Here is a 20,014-nt window from a genome sequence, read left to right on the forward strand (position 1 = left end):
ATCTCTTCTTCTTTAGATTAAAATTACAGACCCTAGATTGCAAGTTGTGATATTTGTTTTCTTCTGATTGCTGCCTTTAGCTGCTTAGTGAACTCCATTGACAGCTCTGTGGGTAACTTTGAAGAAGCCTCTGGGTTTGAATATATTAAGATCCACAGCATTTCACAGAAAAAGGACACAATTCTCCCATAATTGTCCCAGACTTTTCCCCACAGTTTTCTACTGGCTCTTTTTATGATCTGCATACAAAAGAGGGTGATCAATTATGTTTGTCTTGTTCCTGTTTTTCTTCCTGTTTTAAATATAGTAGAATATAGAAAATAATGAACTGGTATTCAGAAACAGTTCTTTTGCCAGGTCTTCCATCTGTTATTCTGTATAATCCTAATTTCTGTATGAAAAAACAAAACCATGGCATGCAACTCAATACATTACAAGATGTTTATTTTCATCGACTTGGTCCAATAAAATACATAGCTCAAATATTAACACTGGAACATATTAAGATTTCATTACCATTTGATCTATATATTTTACTGACATAAATGGATAAAAATAAACAGCTTGTAACATATAGAGTTATAGACTCTGCTTTTGTGGATTTAGAGTCTGTGGTGGATTTGGATTTTGCAGCAGATTTATTTTCTCTAATTCAGTTAAAATAACTACGTAATCATTATTTGTGCGTAGTTCTAGTTTCATTTTCATAATTTACCGTGGGACTTGTCTGCATAACTTCTGATGGTTAATGACCCTATATTGATTGAGATTCTCTTTTTGCAAGACTGAATTGCTAGCGATTTGATAATGAACTTGTTGTAAGACTCCATTTTAGAATAAAGGAAACAGATGAATATAATATAATCTTCTAAAAACATAGACACACTATACATTCTATGGGGGCTTTTATACTGTTTGTAGAACATGCCGTTCTGAAAGTGTCACACATGCATTTGTTGCTGTGAACTCAAATGCTGTAGAATCTGTAAAGATGCAAGATTAAATTTTCCATTGCCATTTTTACAGATAACAGCCCGTCGACAATGGAAACATATTTATGATGAATTAGGTGGTAACCCTGGAAGCACAAGTGCTGCTACATGTACTCGCAGACATTATGAAAGGTAAGATAACAAATCTGAAATGCTCGTTTAATAGAGAAAAAATTAATTTGGAGAGCCTTCAAAGCTATTTTGTAAAGAATTAGGAAAAGAGAGAAGGAGAAAGGGGGGGAGGGAAGAGAGAGAGAGAGAGAGAAGGCGAGCTCTTAAAGGCATATTTCTCCAACTATTTAGTCCTATAATCCACTGTAATTTAAACCAGAGTGTGTTTCTCCAAAGGCAAAACAAATAAAACAAACATCTGATTTCTTTTTTGGTTTTTACTTTAATTTTACCATACCATTTTTTTAGCAAGGAAACTCCAAAACTGAACAAAATATAGCAAATGAAAAATAATAATAGACAACTAATTCAGACAAATATTTGTACACCATGATTATCCAGAATACAAATTAAGCAAGTAGTAATCAAAATAATGGGGTGATCCACATTGTAGAATGTCATTAATGCATTCTTATTCCTTAATAGTCTGTTCTTTCCTTCCTGCCCTAAAGCTGCTGTCAAACAATTCTCTTTTTCAGCAGCCATTACTGCTGGTTAGAACTTCTGATTTCTTATTCTTCCCATGTAGACAATAGGGACGTGCAAAGCTTCGGTCCCTGATTCGATTCAGTGGAGATTCGGCCCGATTCGGTGGCTGCATCTCTGAATCTAAATCGAATCAGAGGACCCTTTAATCTCTCCAAATCAAATTGGAGCCCTCTGAATCGATTCAGAGAGATTTGGAAAGATTTGCCGATTCAGACATAAAGACAGCTTTAAATGTTTTTTCTACATACCTCTATGTGCTCAGCAGCAAACCTGGACTGGAAGTACTTCCAGTCCACTTCTGGATCTGCTGTGGAGTGCGCTGGGCCCCTTACCCCCCCCCGCGCCCTCCCAGATCGGTGACTGGTGCTTCCTGGGTTTGGGGGGGGCACCCGGGGTCCCTCTGCGGCTGATTGCCGAACCAGGGGGACATGGGGGGGATCCCCTGCATGCTCCCTGGTAGACCCAGAAGTGGACAGGAAGTCCTTCCAGTCCGGGTTCTCTGCTGAGCACATGGAGGGCCCCCCGCGCACTCCTGTGGGATGTTTCATCTGCCCTAGCATCACAGGGATCACAAGCCGCACCTGCTACCTCAAGGTATGTAGAAAAAACTTTTAAAGCTGTGTCTGTGTCTGAATCACTGATTCTCCGAATCAGCATCGAATCTTCAGGTTCAGATTTTGCCTAATCAAATCAGTGACAGTGATCTGAATCAACTAATTGAATCACTGTCCCTGATTCAGGCCAAATCCAAATCAAATATGGCCTGCTTCGCACACTCCTAGTAGACAATGGCTTCCTGGGCTTGTGATGCTAATGTACAGTAAATAAAACACTGTAGCAGGAATCTTTTAAAATTTAAGAAAGTATTGTTAAGAAAATCCTTTGAATTTCTGTGTACACCTACATTTATGCTCATACAGAAATCTAATCTCATTTTCCAGAGCATAAACTGGTTGCCAGTTGGGGTCAGGAAGGCATTTGGTTTTACATAAACACAGGATTGTCCAAAGCTAAATGAAGTATAAGTTTCTCAATTTCCTCCAATGTCATAGCCTCACTTATAGAAATTGCATCATATTTGATAGGGGGAAATGTCTAACGTTAAATTCTAGCAGTAGTACCTAGCATAAGACCCTTGATTCACAGCAAAGAAGCTGCTTCACTGCCACCATAAAAGTCAAGGAATTCCAGAGACTTGTCCAAATAAGTGATGAGATGCTCTCTGCATCAGGCTGGTTTTTATTTTCAAACATTCCTAATAAATGTTATATACATGTAATTGACTTATCAGGCTGTGTGCTATTCCAAGCTGACAATAGTGCCCATAACTGTAAACTCAACAGCTTCAATGCCTGGGCCAGCTGATCTGATTGAATTTGGCAGTCTAGGATTTCCCATACTCAATGAGGTCTTGTTTCTTTGACAAGGAAGTCCCAGAAGCATGAGTACTGAAACATCAGTTGGCATTGGTTTAGCAGAGATAGAGACCCATTGGGCTTTATGAGAATCTGTTCTTATCATGGAAAAGATGAATGAACAAAATGCAAACACCCCTTTCTTCCTTGTTAGTTGTTTATTATGTTACGTTTAAAGCCATATAAACGTTCTTATTTTGAGACATAGAGATTTATTTTAATGTCTTTTCTGAGCACTTAACGTGAGGATATAGTATAAGTTGCATCTAAATCTGTCCTTGTGTCTCTCTGCTATAAATTATAAAAAGGTGTTTTCTCGCTAAAAATACCCCATTGAAGTGTCTGTAGTATGTTTCTGCAACCCAGAAAGTCTTTTAAACCCAAAAAGTATCAGGGCACTGTGTAGCTTTGCTACCAATCCAGTAGCAAAGTAGGCTTGGAGAATTGGCCTTAAATGTAACCTTGACTCCCAACTCCTTCATATTTTAAATCATTTGGATTTGAATTTATGGAGTCAGAATTGTTTCCTATAATTGCAGTTTTCAGTTAGATCCAAAACCAGAAAAGCCATATTTTCCAATTGCATTCTAAATTGTGCAAAAAGATGGCATTTGCAATAGAAATCTTGTCACATTTTTTCACCAGTAAATCTGAATCTTAACCCTTAAGAATGAACTTCAATCTCTTTCCTTTAACAAAACTCAATTGACAGATAATTCATGGTACATTGAAGAGATTTAGAATATCAGCTGCTTTGTTTCCACCTCAGGAAGAATATATTAAGTTTTAAGCATGAAAAAGATAAAATTGTGTTTTGTTTCCATTGGTAATTCTGAGTACAGCACCTGTAAATGTAATGCTCATTTATAGCCAAAGAATTTGAGTGACATTTAATCTAAAACTAATGCTGTGCTACAAGAATAGATCAGAATACATGTATGTTTTTAGCTTGAAAGTAAACTGTGAAGCTTAATCTGGAAATTGACTTAAGAAGTAAGTGCTGAATGGCCACTCAATATTTTTCCATATTTGAAGTCAACTGGCTTTTTCCTGTTTACTAGGAACAGAGGCCACAATTGCCTGATGTGTCTCATTCTACTGACAGTCAGTTTAGCCTAGAAGTACTGTCCTAAACCCAGAAATTATGGGGAATTGTGTTACATTTGACTAGTTTCCCTTAAATAACGTGGGGATGGGGGCATAGCATATATGCATGTATACCCAAGCTACCTCTAAACAAGATAACTTGGAAACTATAAACAGTTTAGTTACAGTAACACAATGCTCTTCACCCCATTGAATTAGCTCAGGTGATGTGCTGCATTAATGCAAATCAGTGCCATAACAAGGGGGCTGTGAGTGGGTTGACTGCCCCAGGCACCGAAGTGAAGGGGCGCCAACAGGTGCTGGCCAGCCAGGGCGGGGCATGGGACAGAGCCATGAACCGCTTGTTGGGGGGGGGGGGCACAGGGATGGGGGAAGGGCAGCTCCCACCACTGTGTGCAGTCTCAAGCAAGCATGGAGGGGGGGCATGTGCTCCCCCAGACCTGTGTACAGGGCAAGGGGGGGCTGTTGCTGTAGGCTTTGCCCCAGGCACCAAACTTCATTGCTATGGCACTGACGCAAATATACTGTTTCTGGTACCCAAACTAGCTCATTTAGGTTAGGGGCAGACATTCAAAAACCCTGAGCATGAATTGATTCAATCTTTGCACATTAGTCTAACCTGGCTAGGCTGAACTGGTTTGTAACTGGAAAGACATTCTCTCTGGATCAGTGGTTACCAACCAGAGGATCTTGATTCACTGGTAGATCTTGGAGCCTCTTGCAGTAGATTTTGGAGCCTCCTGGAGTCTATCCGAGGCTGGGATGGGGGACCAAGTGCCCATGTGCATGCACCCAGCCCAGCAGATCAGTCCGTGGGAGAGGGAAGGGGCGGGGACTAAATCGAGGCCCCTGTGGTGAGGGACAGTGCCACAGAGGCAGGAAAAGGGGTAAGTTGAGTAGGGCCCCATCTGGGTGGGACTTACCTGCTGGGGAGATGCACTCCCAAATAATTTTTTCTCCTCTGCCTCAATCTGCCCCCCCTCCCCACAGACTTATCTGCTGGGTGTGGGGAGGAGGTGGGGTGACGGTTCATGGTAGGTCTTGGGTTGCTTTTAAATGCCAAAGGTGATCTCCTACTTAAGTTGGAGACCACTGCTGTGGACTGAGGAAATTTAGGCACATGCCTGCAGTGGCTCAGGCTAGAAGTTGGGGGGTGCTAGAGCAGTACAGCAATGAGCTAAGGACGGGGCATGGCCAGGCCCCGGCAGGACCTCTGATTAGGGGGGTCTGCCTGCACCATCCCAAGCTTTTCCCCACTCGCTGTTCCAGGGGCGGGAGTGTTGCCAGCCCCCAGCCTCAGGCTAGCACACTGAGGCAAGGGAGGGGGTGCAGTGTATGCATCTGTTGATGACATGGAGCTTTTCAATCTTCCTTCCTGCTTCTTTATACTGTCTGCAGCAAAGTGACAGGCAAGCAAGCCAACATGGAGCTGATACCATTGTTTATCACCTCATCAGCAAAACAATAGCCTCTCTCCATTAGTTCAAACTCTCCTTAAACAGCTTACCAACTGTTGATTAGCTCCAAAATGCCATAAGCAGTCACTGTTCTGTCTGCCTGTCCCAGTGAAATTGGAAACACACACAGAACCACGCTCGGCATTAGCTAGCATACCCCATGCCTGGGGTCTGTGGGTCTGTGGTCTGTGCTGTGGGAGTTGGGAGGGAAGGAAGGAGGGGGAGATTCCTGCTTGAGCATTGGGGGGGGGAGAGTGGCGGAGGGCACAGGGAAGCCAGGCAGACCCTGCTCTGTCTGCAGTCTCTGCCAGAGCTCCAGCCATGGAGCAGAGGGGAAGGGCCATTCCTGTTGTGGAGCAGAAAGCCCCACCTAGCCCAGAGAGCATGCCAGGATGCTGGGGGAGTTTGGTTTATCTTAAACTAGCAAGGGGTCTGGGACAGACATTGCATTAACCTGTTTGAGCCAAATCAGTTAAGTCTGATACTGCATTCAACCAAGTTTATCTCAAACCAGTTTCAGCCATTTTCAAACTGACTTATGTGCACTGAATATCTGTTCTGTTACAGGTTTCTGATCACTTAAACCAGTTTATGTGTAATGTCTGTCCCTAGCCTTAGAGTTATCTTGATTACCTCTCCAAGGTATTGAATTGTGCCATGCAGACATACACAAAGAAACTTGTAGCTATTTACACTGGCTTTGAACATTGAAAAAATTGTATTGAATGACCTTCAAATGATATAATTTGTAAACTGTGAAATAAAATAGCATTGACATGGTATTGTCTCACTTTCTTGAAGCTAACTCGGTGTGTCAGGCCACCTGCTAGGTAGAGTTTCAGAAAGTTTTGAATTGATTCTAGGGGAAAGAGCAGTATTTTCTGATCATCCAGGAGAGCTGTCTTTCAGAGTAGGTGCTAAAAATCTGAGTGGGCAGGCAGTGGAGTCCAAGGCCTCACCTGAAACCCACAGGCATTCAGGATAACCCGATTTTTCGTAACCTACAGCAAATTATGAGGGCTTGTAGCTGTAGAATTTTGTGGACACGAGTCTGGATTAAATTGTATGGCTGCCAATTTAAGGATTCAGTAGCCCACAGCTTGGAATGAAGACTCCTAAAGCTGTCACCTGAATATTACACACAGTTTGCTGTGACTGAGACGGCTCGCTTTTATCACTGAGATGTCTGCTTTGTTTTTGTAGAAGAGGAAGAAAGATTTAGTATGCATTATCATCCCATTTATTTTTCATGTAATATGGTTCATGTTCCCAGTAAATGTTTTCATTTTAAATCAAGGCGAGGTTGCCAATGTTCCAGTAAGTGTTATTTGTGTATTAGTTAGACTACTTTTGTTTTATTAATGAGTGTAGTAATGAAAGTGCAGGTTGCTGAATAGAATCAATGGATGTTTTTATTTAAAGCATAGCAGGAATCATATAATGCCAATGAATGCGTTATTGTTGCTGTAGGTCTGACTGGTCTGAACCTGCCTCTGATTGGTTTAAATCAAATAGGCCAAAGCACTTCATAAAAATGTCTTTGTCAGCCTAGTTTTGCTTCAAAACCTATTCATCTCTGTCAGGTTTTAATATTAGTACCAGGCTTTTGGCCATAGTCCATTAGTACAGTACTTAATTGCTCATGTTACAGATGATTACCAATATAAAAAGCATTAATGTTTTCCCATCGTGGTGCTGTTGCTGTGTAGATGATTCAAACCCATACAAAGCTTATGAGTTGTTGTTATTTTGGTCATACTCTTTTTTTTTCTTTTTTTCAAATTCTTTAATGCTTTTGCCTTGGGTGATCACAGAAAGTAAGTATGTATGTGTTATTGACATTAACTGGTTCAAACTGAACCTTTCCTCCCCAGGCTTTCAGAAATTCTTACAGCTCATTGTCAGGATCTTTCATCTCTATCTTTTATCAGCACAAGAAACAATCGGAAATGGCTACTTTTCTACGAAGCACTGTTCTTCACAGTGAATTCTACTAATAATGCAGATGTGGTTTTCACACATAGGGTTCGAGGTTTCTTTTGCTTTTAAACAAACTACGGATCTGACAGCTTTAATTTGGTCTTATAAAAAATGGGCCCTTTTTCCAAAATGCTCATATAAATTGAATGAATACATACATGCTACAGGGGTTTAGGTTGTAGCCGTGTTGGTCTAAGGATATAGGCAGACAAGGTTCCTTGGGTGAATTTGATATCTTTTATTAGACCAACCCAAATGGTTGGAGAATAGTTATTAAGCAAGCTTTCGGGTTCAAAAACCCTTCGTCAGGCTAAGGACGCTGCAGCAGTTGGTGTGTGCTCTTCCTGGATGGAATGAAAAGTAAACAAGCCAGGGGCTGGGCTGGGCTGGGCTGGGCTGGGCAGTCAGTTGCCAGGCAGATTGTAATGTATCAAAAATCCAATGTCTATGTTTAGTCCCTGATCTCTAGTATCCAGCAGGTTGATAAAATGGAGCTCATAGGCTCGTCTCTGGGATGTGTTGTGTAAATTTCCCTTGAGGATCAGGACTGAGAGATTGGAGAGAGAGTGGCCCTCCTGTGAGAAATGTGCCCCCACCGGTAATTGGGTGTTTCTGTCTTTGATAGATTTCCGGTGTGCATTCATTCTGGTGCGCAATTGTTGTCTGGTCTCTCCTACGTATCTTCCATCAGGGCATTTGGTGCATTGGATGAGGTATACTACATTCCTGGAGGTGCAGCTGTAAGATCCAGGGATGCTGATGGCTCTGTTGTGGGGTGTAGTAATAGTGGGGGTGGTGGAGATGTGGGGACAGGTTTTGCATTTCTTGTCCTGGCACGGTCTGGATCCTTTTGGTGTGTTCTGGGGCTGAGGAAGTTTGCTTCTTGTGATGAGGTTGGCGAGGTTCGGTGCTTGTCTGAAGGCTAGGATGGGTGGCTCTGGGAAGATTTTTTTAAGAATAGGGTCTTTTTCTAATATGGGTTGCAATTTTTTGAGGATTTTCCGTATAGGTTCAAGGGATGGGTGATAGGTCATAACCAGCGGTGTGCGATTTGTGGGTGTTTTTCTTCTGTACTGCAGCAGTTCTTCACGTGGTATCCAGGTGGCTCTTTCAAACGTGCGATCTATCTCTCTGGAGGAGTGTCCTTGCTGGGTGAAAGCCTTTTTAAGATTGGTGAGGTGGCAATCCCGGGTGTTCTCTTCAGTACAGATGCGGTGGTATCTGAGGGCTTGGCTGTATATCACAGCTTTTTTGGTGTGTTTCGGGTGATTGCTGGTTTTGTGCAGATATGTGTGTTGGTCTGTGGGTTTCTTGTATACTGTGGTCTGTATTTTACCCTTCTGGATACTGATCATTGTGTCTAAAAAGGGGATGTTGGTGCTGGAGTATTCTAAAGAAAGTCAGATGGAGGGATGGTGACTGTTGAATTTCTGGTGGAACTCAATTAGAGATTCCTGGTTCTCACTCCAAATGATGAAGATGTCATCGATATATCATAAGTACAGCAAGGGTTTGATGGTGCAGTTCTTGAGGAAGTCTTCTTCCAGGTGGCTCATAAAAAGGTTGGCATCCTGTGGGGCCATTTTAGTGCCCATAGCTGTTCCCATCGTCTGGAGGAAGTGTTGATTATTAAAAGTGAAATTGTTGTGTGTGAGGGTGAAGTGTATAAGCTCAGTGATATCTTTGGGTCTGTATTCTGGGTTGTAATCTTGTTCCTGTAGATATGTAAGGCAGGCATGGATGCCATCCTGGTGTGGGATGTTGGTGTATAGGCTGGTAACGTCCTAGGAGTGTGTTGCTGGGAAGGTGGTCTATGTTTTTAAGTTTCCGTAGCAAGTCTGTGGTGTTTTGGACAAAACTTGCTCTGTGGGTGACAAGCGGTTTTAGGATGGATTCAACAAAACCTGATATTTCTTCAGTTAGGGTCCCATGGTTGGATATAATAGGTCTGCCAGGGTTCCCTTGTTTGTGGATTTTAGGGAGCATGTAAAAAGCCCCTGGGTTAGGTAGTGGGGGGATCAAGGTCTGTAGTTTTTCTTGTAATCTCGGTGGAAATGATTTGATGGTATTGTTGAGTTTTTTGGTGAAAAGGGGAGTAGGATCTTCTTGTAGTTCTTTGTAGTAGGTGGTGTCAGAGAGCTGTCTCTTGGCTTCCTTTATGTAATCCTCACGGTTTAGGATGACTATGGCTCCTCCTTTATCTGCTGGTTTTATTACTATTTGGTGGTTAGATCTTAGAGATTCTATGGCCTTTTTCTCTGGTAGAGAGAGGTTGTTGTGGTGGCGCGTGTTGCTGATTATTTCATTGTTCATTCTTTCCCTGAAGTAGTCAATGTAGCAGTCAAGGTTAGGGTTTCGTCCACTGCGAGGTGTCCAATCTGATGTTTTTTTCGGTTTTTTGGCATTGATCTTTTCTTGAATGTTGTCAGAGGATGAGTTGTCGTTGGGAGTGGGTTCAGTGTGGTCGTGGAAATATTCTTTGAGGCGCAGGCGTCGGAAGAATTCTTCTAGTTCTCCACATTGAAGTATTTTATTAGGGTATTTTTCTGGACAGAAATTTAGGCCTTTAGAAAGGACAGATTTTTCAGTTTTGGTAAGCGTGTGTGTGGAGAGATTGATAATATTTGCGGGTTGGTTGCTGCTTGCAGTTCCATCAAGTCTGAGGTTGGAAGGTCGTAAGGTGTTGGTGTTGTTCCTCTGATGGTTGTTTTGTGGCTGGGGAGCTTGTTCTTGGAGTAATTTGTCCCATTTCTTCTTTTTATGTAGGATGAATGCTGTAGAAAGTTTTTCGTAGTCTCTTTGTATCTGCTGTATATTGTCAGGGAACATGCCTGGATTTCTATCTTTTAAGTTGTTGTAGTGTATGACGATTTCCTTCCTGAGTTGGTCTCTTTTGGAGTAGAGTAGGTGAAGTAGATGATTTCTAATTTTCTCTGAAGTTCTTATGCATAGCTGTGCAGCATATTTGGAGTTGTGTGTAGTAGTCAGGGGATTGTAGATGTTTAGTCCTCAGGGAATGAAGTTGTGTTTCTTGCAAAGGCTTAGAAAATATATGTCGCTGTTGAGTCTGGCTTCTTTCTTTTTCATGTTGTACAGTTTCCATTTCAGACGGCTGAATTCGATATCTTCCATGTTGCAGGGGTTTAGGTTGTAGCCATGTTGGTCTAAGGATATAGACAGACAAGGTTCCTTGGGTGAATTTGATATCTTTTATTAGACCAACCCAAATGGTTGGAGAATAGTTATTAAGCAAGCTTTTGGGTTCAAAAACCACCAAATAGTAATAAAACCAGCAGATAAAGGAGGAGCCATAGTCATCCTAAACCGTGAGGATTACATAAAGGAAGCCAAGAGACAGCTCTCTGACACCACCTACTACAAAGAACTACAAGAAGATCCTACTCCCCTTTTCACCAAAAAACTCAACAATACCATCAAATCATTTCCACCGAGATTACAAGAAAACCTACAGACCTTGATCCCCCCACTACCTAACCCAGGGGCTTTTTACATGCTCCCTAAAATCCACAAACAAGGGAACCCTGGCAGACCTATCATATCCAACCATGGGACCCTAACTGAAGAAATATCAGGTTTTGTTGAATCCATCCTAAAACCGCTTGTCACCCACAGAGCAAGTTTTGTCCAAGACACCACAGACTTGCTACGGAAACTTAAAAACATAGACCACCTTCCCAGCAACACACTCCTAGCCACCATGGACGTTACCAGCCTATACACCAACATCCCACACCAGGATGGCATCCATGCCTGCCTTACATATCTACAGGAACAAGATTACAACCCAGAATACAGACCCAAAGATATCACTGAGCTTATACACTTCACCCTCACACACAACAATTTCACTTTTAATAATCAACACTTCCTCCAGACGATGGGAACAGCTATGGGCACTAAAATGGCCCCACAGGATGCCAACCTTTTTATGAGCCACCTGGAAGAAGACTTCCTCAAGAACTGCACCATCAAACCCTTGCTGTACTTATGATATATCGATGACATCTTCATCATTTGGAGTGAGAACCAGGAATCTCTAATTGAGTTCCACCAGAAATTCAACAGTCACCATCCCTCCATCCGACTTTCTTTAGAATACTCCAGCACCAACATCCCCTTTTTAGACACAATGATCAGTATCCAGAAGGGTAAAATACAGACCACAGTATACAAGAAACCCACAGACCAACACACATATCTGCACAAAACCAGCAATCACCCGAAACACACCAAAAAAGCTGTGATATACAGCCAAGCCCTCAGATACCACCGCATCTGTACTGAAGAGAACACCCGGGATTGCCACCTCACCAATCTTAAAAAGGCTTTCACCCAGCAAGGACACTGCTCCAGAGAGGTAGATCGCACGTTTGAAAGAGCCACCTGGATACCACGTGAAGAACTGCTGCAGTACAGAAGAAAAACACCCACAAATCGCACACCGCTGGTTATGACCTATCACCCATCCCTTGAACCTATACGGAAAATCCTCAAAAAATTGCAACCCATATTAGAAAAAGACCCTATTCTTAAAAAAAATCTTCCCAGAGCCACCCATCCTAGCCTTCAGACAAGCACCGAACCTCGCCAACCTCATCACAAGAAGCAAACTTCCTCAGCCCCAGAACACACCAAAAGGATCCAGACTGTGCCAGGACAAGAAATGCAAAACCTGCCCCCACATCTCCACCACCTCCACTATTACTACACCCCACAACAGAGCCATCAGCATCCCTGGATCTTACAGCTGCACCTCCAGGAATGTAGTATACCTCATCCAATGCACCAAATGCCCTGATGGAAGATACGTAGGAGAGACCAGACAACAACTGCGCACCAGAATGAACGCACACCGGAAATCCATCAAAGACAGAAACACCCAATTACCGGTGGGGGCACATTTCTCACAGGAGGGCCACTCTCTCTCCAATCTCTCAGTCCTGATCCTCAAGGGAAATTTACACAACACATCCCAGAGACGAGCCTATGAGCTCCATTTCATCAACCTGCTGGATACTAGAGATCAGGGACTAAACATAGACATTGGATTTTTGATACATTACAATCTGCCTGGCAACTGACTGCCCAGCCCAGCCCAGCCCAGCCCCTGGCTTGTTTACTTTTCATTCCATCCAGGAAGAGCACACACCAACTGCTGCAGCGTCCTTAGCCTGACGAAGGGTTTTTGAACCCGAAAGCTTGCTTAATAACTATTCTCCAACCATTTGGGTTGGTCTAATAAAAGATATCAAATTCACCCAAGGAACCTTGTCTGCCTACATACATACTATGAATTTATCATCGGCATTACCAAAAAAAACCCAAACCCGTGTGACATTCAGAAGCTCAAAATGCAATGAAAAAATAAAATATGAGGAAATAAAAACCTTATGGGACCATATAGGTGTGTATACACAACTTGGTTTTCCCTATAGCAATCTCTACAGAAATTACATGCACATGCAATTTGAGAAATTCTGGAATAGATAATCATATGATACTCTGACTTTTTCACATGCTTTTATGAGCAGTGAAATAGTTAACAAGGGTGACGCTTGAAGTACCATCATTGACAGATGAATTAGCATCAGTTATACTTGTTTCACATTTGGAAAGTGTTCTCTGGAACCATAACAGCTAGAGATTTTTTTTTTTTTTTTAATGAAAGCTGAGACTCTGGAAAAGAATTGAGAGGTCAGTTCACACACCCCTAATTAGCTCTTCTTGCTCCAAAAGGAAAGATGTACTCAATATTTTGAGAAATAGGGTATTAACTTTGCAATCTAGTTTTTTATGCTGTTTTTGTCACAATAGTATCTGACCACCTGTAACACATGCTAGATTAACATACTTATGCAAAAAAAAAATGTGTGAGATATTAGAATTTAGCATGGGTTAGGGAGAATGGCCTAAACTAGGGATAGCATGAGATAGGGAGGAGGACCCGAGAGGGTTTTTCCTTCCAAATTTAATTCACAAAAACTAAATAAAAAAACCCATCTTATTCTACCAGAAACATATCAGGTTAAACTAAGGCCTTTAAATGCTTTCTTTTTAACTGCTGTAAAGCTTTCATGACCTAAGGATATTGTGAAGTAATTCAATATGTAAGAGCATTTAGCATTCCATGCAAATGCTGTGTGGTTTTCCTGAAGTACAGTGTTTAGATAACTTGGTAAAGTGTGGACATTTCAACAGAATTCTGTCAGAAAGAGCAGCTAGTCCTCTAGCTTGAAAAATCTAGCATCTACATAGAAATGTTTATAGATGTCTTTAAAACAAGTAATTAATAGAAGGTTTGGGTTTACATTGTTAAGTGTGAAAACATCCCAAGGCAAAAATTAATAATGTGTTCTGTCATGCTGTAAACTACAGCTAGCTTTTTGTTTAACACCCCCCCCTCCAAAAAAAATGCCAAACAGCCAATTTTCTTGTCATATGAACTTTGTGGTTTTATTTTTGTTTTCATCCTTCTATTTTCCTCTAAGTAACAGCCTCTGAGAAAGCTTGCAAGTTACGAATTGTATCCATAGATTTCCATCAGGCATAAACTTAAACTTAAAGGATATATTAGGTGTTTTAGCCCCTTTTCTTTTTGATAAATAACAAGAGGTTTCTACTTATAATTTTCTGTCCTCTGGGCTTTATCATTTAGATTAAATAACTGTACTCTCAAGCATGCCACTGAACAAACATCTTTTTAATTATGTGAGTAACAGATGCTTTAACAAAGGAACTATTGAAAATTCAAAAAGCATGTCCCCTCACCAAAAAAATAAAAAAATAAAGTATCAGATGACAAAAGAATGCAATTGTTTACCATTAAAGTAGCTCCTTAGCCATCTATTCAAAACATCTGAGAACACTGTGTTTTTGCAAAACTTATTTGAGACTTGTTTTGCAGCTTTGGAGACTTACTGCCCAGCATTAAAGTCAATAGGAACAGTTTACAAGTTAGTGTATCTGATAGGAGAACTATCTTTCCCAGTGTTTAAGGACAGATTGCTTAATGTGTGAAGAGGGAAGATGTTCATCTCATCCGTTGTGCCTCCGGCCCCTACCCAAAAGGGCAAGTGAACATGCCTAAGATGTGGTTTTCATTTTGTGTACCTCCCTAAGAGATTGTATTGCCCCAAGTGGGGGTGTGCAGAGCAGAGGCCTAGCCAATAGGGCTTTGTGAACCTTCAGTCCCTGATTCAGTTTGGCAGAGATTCGGCCCGATTCAGCGGCTGAATCTCCAAATCTGAATCAAATCAGAGGATCCTTTAATCTCTCCAAAACGAATCGGAACCATCCAAATCAATTTGGAGAGATTCGGAAAGATTCAGCGATTCTGACATAGAGACAACTGTAAATGTTTTTTCTACGTACCTTTAGGTAGCAGGGGCTTGTGAATGCTGCGATGCTGGGATGCATAGAATGTCCCACAGGAGCATGGGGGGCTTTCCAGTGCACTTGGCAGCAGACCCAGAAGTGGACCAGAGCCACTTTCAGGTCTGCTGGGGAGCACGCTGGGCCCCCCCCCCCCATGCCTCCTAGCTCAGTGACTGGTGCCTCCCGGGTCTGGGGGGGCACCTGGGGTCCCCCTGTGGCCAATCGCTAAGCCAGGGGGGCATTGGGGGGCGGACCAGCACACTCCCCAGCAGACCCGGAAATGGACTAGAAGTACTTCTGGTCCACTTCCAGGTTCACCACTGAGCACATGAGGGGCCCCCCTGAACTCCTGTGGGATGCTCTGTCTCCCCAGCATCACAACATTCATGAGCTGCTCTGCTACCTCAAGGTTGTCTGGAAAAAAACATTTAAAGCTGTGTCTATGTCCAAGTTGCTGATTCTCCAAATCAGAATCAAATCTTCAGATATGGATTCGGCTGAATCGAATCAGGGACAGCGATCCGAATCAACGAATTGAATCACTGTCCCCGATTCAGGCCGAATCCTAATCGAATAGGGCCTGCTTTGCACACGCCTAATAGCCAATCAGGTCCATGCCTTGGGCAGCATCAGCTACTGCAGTGTCAATCAGCTACCCCTGCAGTCTCAACTATTTTTATAACTTTCAACAAAGGCAACACCTAAAACTGCTGCCCCAGTTGCCCTCCTTTAGTTACACTACTGAAGCAGAGATTGACCCAAGGTGTCCTCTACCTTTTCCACCTTACTTTAGTGTGAGGTGGACACAGTAGAGGGAGGAACCTCTACCATTCTAAAGGGAGTTCATTCCCTGCCCTCCAGGAGCTAGAAAATGAGCTCCTTTCTGACTCATTCCTTTCTTGAGTTCTTCTGTCAGAAAGTGGCTCAGGTCCCTTCTTTCCTAATGCAGAGGTGTCCCTAAATGGCTGCATTTATCCTTCATCTCTCCAGCTGCATGCAGTGGAGGAGGGTACATCTTCCAAAGCAAAAGGGGCAGGATTAGAGGGACCACCTATTGCAAAACTGTGTTCCACAACATGTCCCGAGTCTCACAGGCAGGCAACCATTGAAGAAGGCAGTCAGTAATTGAAGATCAACAATTGTGTGGTTCCATTAGCTAAACACATTTCTGTTTATTGGGGAAACAGACATTCACAGCAAAAGCAAAGGTGATTTCTGGCAAGTAGCCTGGGGAATGACCCTCTTCCATAATCACTGTGACTCCATCGGCCATTCCCTCTCCCCTTCCATTGAGTGGTGTCTACAAAGAGGATTTGGCTTTCCACAGACATGTGGGTCTACAAGATTGAGCTCCTAAACTTCTATCTTCAGGCCATTCAGTTCAATCAACACCTGTGTTTGTACTATCACTATTTTCCAGTATACTTAAAACTAAATATATTTGAATTCTCCTATACCTGTACAGTTCCCATCTTTCAGCAGTGTGAGTATTCTCATTACCCAGTTGCATGTCGAGCAGGCTGTAAGGCATGTTGTTGATGAAAAGATGAAAGAGCCATTTTGTTAAGATTGTTGGTTGTAGCTGTGTTGGTCTAAGGACATAGGCAGACAGGGTTCTTTGGGTAAATGTGACATCTTTTTTTAGACCAACTAAATAGTTGGAAAATTGTTCTTTGCAAGCTTTGGAGTACAAACACCCTTCTTCAGGCACAGGGAGAGTTTGCTGTTGCTTTGTGTGCTCTCCCATTTCATTAAGGGAAGACAGTTATTTGGGAACAAAATTGAACTCAAATATATTTTTTCTTTGCTGATAAAATACATGCCAGTTTTGTACTTCAGACAAATGACCCTATTGCTATTGTACACTATACAAAGAAGTGCATGCTTGCTTTAGTAACCCCTGGATTATACAACACACTACAAATGAAATCAGGCTTTTTTGGAATATGTTACTGATTTCCCAAATATATTTTATTTCCCTACTCTAGAAACAAAGAATGGACCTCAGGTTTTGGCTATTCTCCTACCCCTGCCTCTTCTGAATAGATGTCCTCAGCCATTGGATACTTGGGTCAAAATTCCTCTCTGTTCCTAGAAAGCTTATAACTATCCTGTGACAAAACCTCCAGCTGAAGTGGTGGCTTGCTCCTCTGCCATTGGTGATAGCGCTACTTCATATGTTTCCCTTTATAAGGGCATAATTTTTTTTTTTAAAGCATCAAACACCTTTCAGTGAGACCACGGAGAGTCCAATCGAAAAAATGCATATTTTGTCAATGGCTTCCAAAGGGAGTGCTTCTTAACATTTTTAGAGTCAAGACACCTCTTGTTAGACTCAAGCCACTCCTTGGAAAATACCAGCTCTTTGTTTTCACTTGTTTTTTCCACTACATAAAAATAATAGAGCAATTCTGTTGCAAAAGACTCCAATACCACAGTGGGTCAGAATGTTTTTAATACTATGGATTCCCATTAAAAATCACTAGGTTTATCTTGTGAATTATGTTTGCACACTTGAGTTTGTCTTGTGAGCCATGTTTGTTAACACCTTATGGCATCTCACAGCACCCTTGCAAAGATCTCCAGACATCCCAGGGTGTTGTGGCACCTTGGTTGGAAATCACTGTCCTAAGGGATAGAATCAGGTCAGAGGAATTCAGAGCTGGCAGTGTTAAGTATTATTGTGTTTTTAGGTCCTTCACTATAGTATAAGCTTAATGAATGTATTGTGTAGAATGACAAATAGGTAGTATTAAATTTTTAAAAATCTAATATCTGAACTCAGATCCATGTTCTGTACCCTGTTGGTATTGTTAATGATGGGATGGGAGTTTTATTTTAGGAAGACAGCAGTTGCTGTAATAAATCAGACAGATGGTCCCTGGTGTCCAGTATGTCTTGCCTCTGTGAGCAGCTCTGAGCAGGTGCTTCAGTAGAAGGTGCAAAAATCTCTATATTGGACTTATGTGGAATAACCTGCCCAAAAGGGAAGCTTCTTTGATTGCTTTATTCTCTGAATGAAACATGATGTTTTATGTATCTACTCAGAATTTTTAAATTATCTCTAATGTAACCATGAATACTCTTGTAATCTATATAAATGTCAAAGCCTTTTTTGAATCTTAGTAAGCCTTGGGCCTCAGTTACATCCAGTGGCAATGAGTTCCACAAGTACATAACATACTGTTCAAATGTCTTTCTTTTTCTGCCTTTGAATTTCCATCTTCAAATCTCTTAACCAAAAATTAAACTACTGGCAGTATATAAATGATGCATTAAATCATTTCAAAAATATACAGAGTTTCCATTTTTTTACATTAGTATGTTGAGTCTGGAGCACTTGAGAAAACAATATGATGTTGAGTGGGAGACATTAGGAGACACATTTTGTGCTGCCAAAGAAAGAATGAAAAAAAATTAATACAGAAGTGAACTATGTAGAAACAGTGGCAGTTGTGAATTCATCACTCCAAACTGCCTTCCTGCCCTTAACTCACCTTATGCAGCCTGTGGATAGAGCATCATGCACTGTACATATGGTCACTGCAATACCCATGCATGGTAGGGAGAATTAAAGAGGGAACTTGGCATGCTTAGCATTGAATTTCCTTTCTCTATCTGGGTTTGTCAGACCTTTTACATTACTGTAAGAATTATTTTTGTCTATAAGTAGAGATGCATTCATACATCCTGTGAAGCAGTCTGGCAAAAAAGTCAGTCATTCTGTACAGTCGGTATTTGAAAATGTAGTGGATACTGGTTCATATTCGATTTTACCTTATTTTTTCTATGGTTGGGAAAAATGTTGACTAATCAAGATTAAGGGCTTTTTTGTCTTTTATGAAATGCTAATGATGCAGACATGTTTGATATACCGTGAAATACATTTCTCTAATTTGAAGTTTCTGCTTTTTGTCGGGAAAGAGATGCAGTCCCTGGAGGATTTTAGAATTTGTAAATATAAAATTATCTGCTTCAGTGTTTTTCAGAAAAAAGGTTGGCAGAAAGCCAGATTACTTGCATTACTGTAATAGATTTGCTGACCTCTGACATTTGTTGCAGAGAAGTACATTGAATTTTTCATAATATGAGACGATGCAGATCTAAAAACTCAGTACACTCTGCACCATTACTTAATTCAAGACTTAGAAAAGCAAAATCTCTTTAGAATAGCAATTTATACGTGATTAAACTTAATATCACCAATTGTAATAAATCAGGATTAGTATAGTCCTGATTTGTTAATCTAACTTGTATTGATTTTAAGTTGTCTTTATTTAAAAAAAAAAAAGTCTTGCTTTTCACAGTGACTGAATTTAATAAGAAGCTCTGTGATAGCAGAGACGCAAAGACTCCCCTACTGTTTCTGCCCTTGGCTGGAAAATGTTATTCTTGTTTTATTCCAAGAAAAAAAACCTCATGCTGCTAAAAATCTGCTGCCTGTGGAAAGATTTTTTTAATACACTGCTGCTTAAATTTTCTGTTTATGTTAATTGACTTATAAATAATACATTTTATTAATCTTAATATTGGAATCTTGATCATGATAAAGACCCTATTATTTGCTCTGCTTTAGAGGCAAATATCCTTTAGAGCACAAAATATTCCTTTAATTTTTCTTATAAATAGTTGGTACTTCCCCCAGAAAACACAGCTCTGCTTCCAAGCAACTGAAAATATGCCTGTTGTTCCCAAATTTTAATGTATTCTAGGTATTCAGTTGTATTTTTGAATGTTGTCTTTACCCACACTTGTATAAGGATTGATTAAATCTTAGCTGTGCTGCAAATATTTAACAAAAATCATGTGCTAGTTTCGAACATGTTACATTCTGCTAAGCTATTTGTATAATAGAGAACCACATTCTTCCTGTGTTGGGCAATGATGACCTTAAATTGGCTAAGTACATTATGTGTTGATGGCATATTAGCTGCATGTTTAAAATGTTCTGAAAACTATATTAGCTTTATTACTCTTGTACTATAAAAACGTCTAATAATCAAATGAT

The 20,014-nt window shown here is 41.1% G+C and overlaps 1 protein-coding gene across 4 annotated transcripts in view; it reads left to right on the forward strand.

Annotated features, from left to right (window-relative positions):
- ARID5B (AT-rich interaction domain 5B) overlaps positions 1-20,014 on the forward strand; it is a 176,051-nt gene that overhangs the window by 141,126 nt on the left and 14,911 nt on the right. For all 4 annotated transcript variants that reach the window (XM_014610140.3, XM_059729867.1, XM_006273081.4 and 1 more), the window contains one exon: positions 1,027-1,124. In XM_014610140.3, the coding sequence (XP_014465626.1) occupies positions 1,027-1,124 (98 nt within the window). The remainder of the gene's footprint in view (positions 1-1,026; positions 1,125-20,014) is intronic.

This window comes from Alligator mississippiensis, chromosome 6 (assembly GCF_030867095.1).
Source record: "Alligator mississippiensis isolate rAllMis1 chromosome 6, rAllMis1, whole genome shotgun sequence".
Classification (NCBI taxonomy): domain Eukaryota; kingdom Metazoa; phylum Chordata; order Crocodylia; family Alligatoridae; genus Alligator; species Alligator mississippiensis.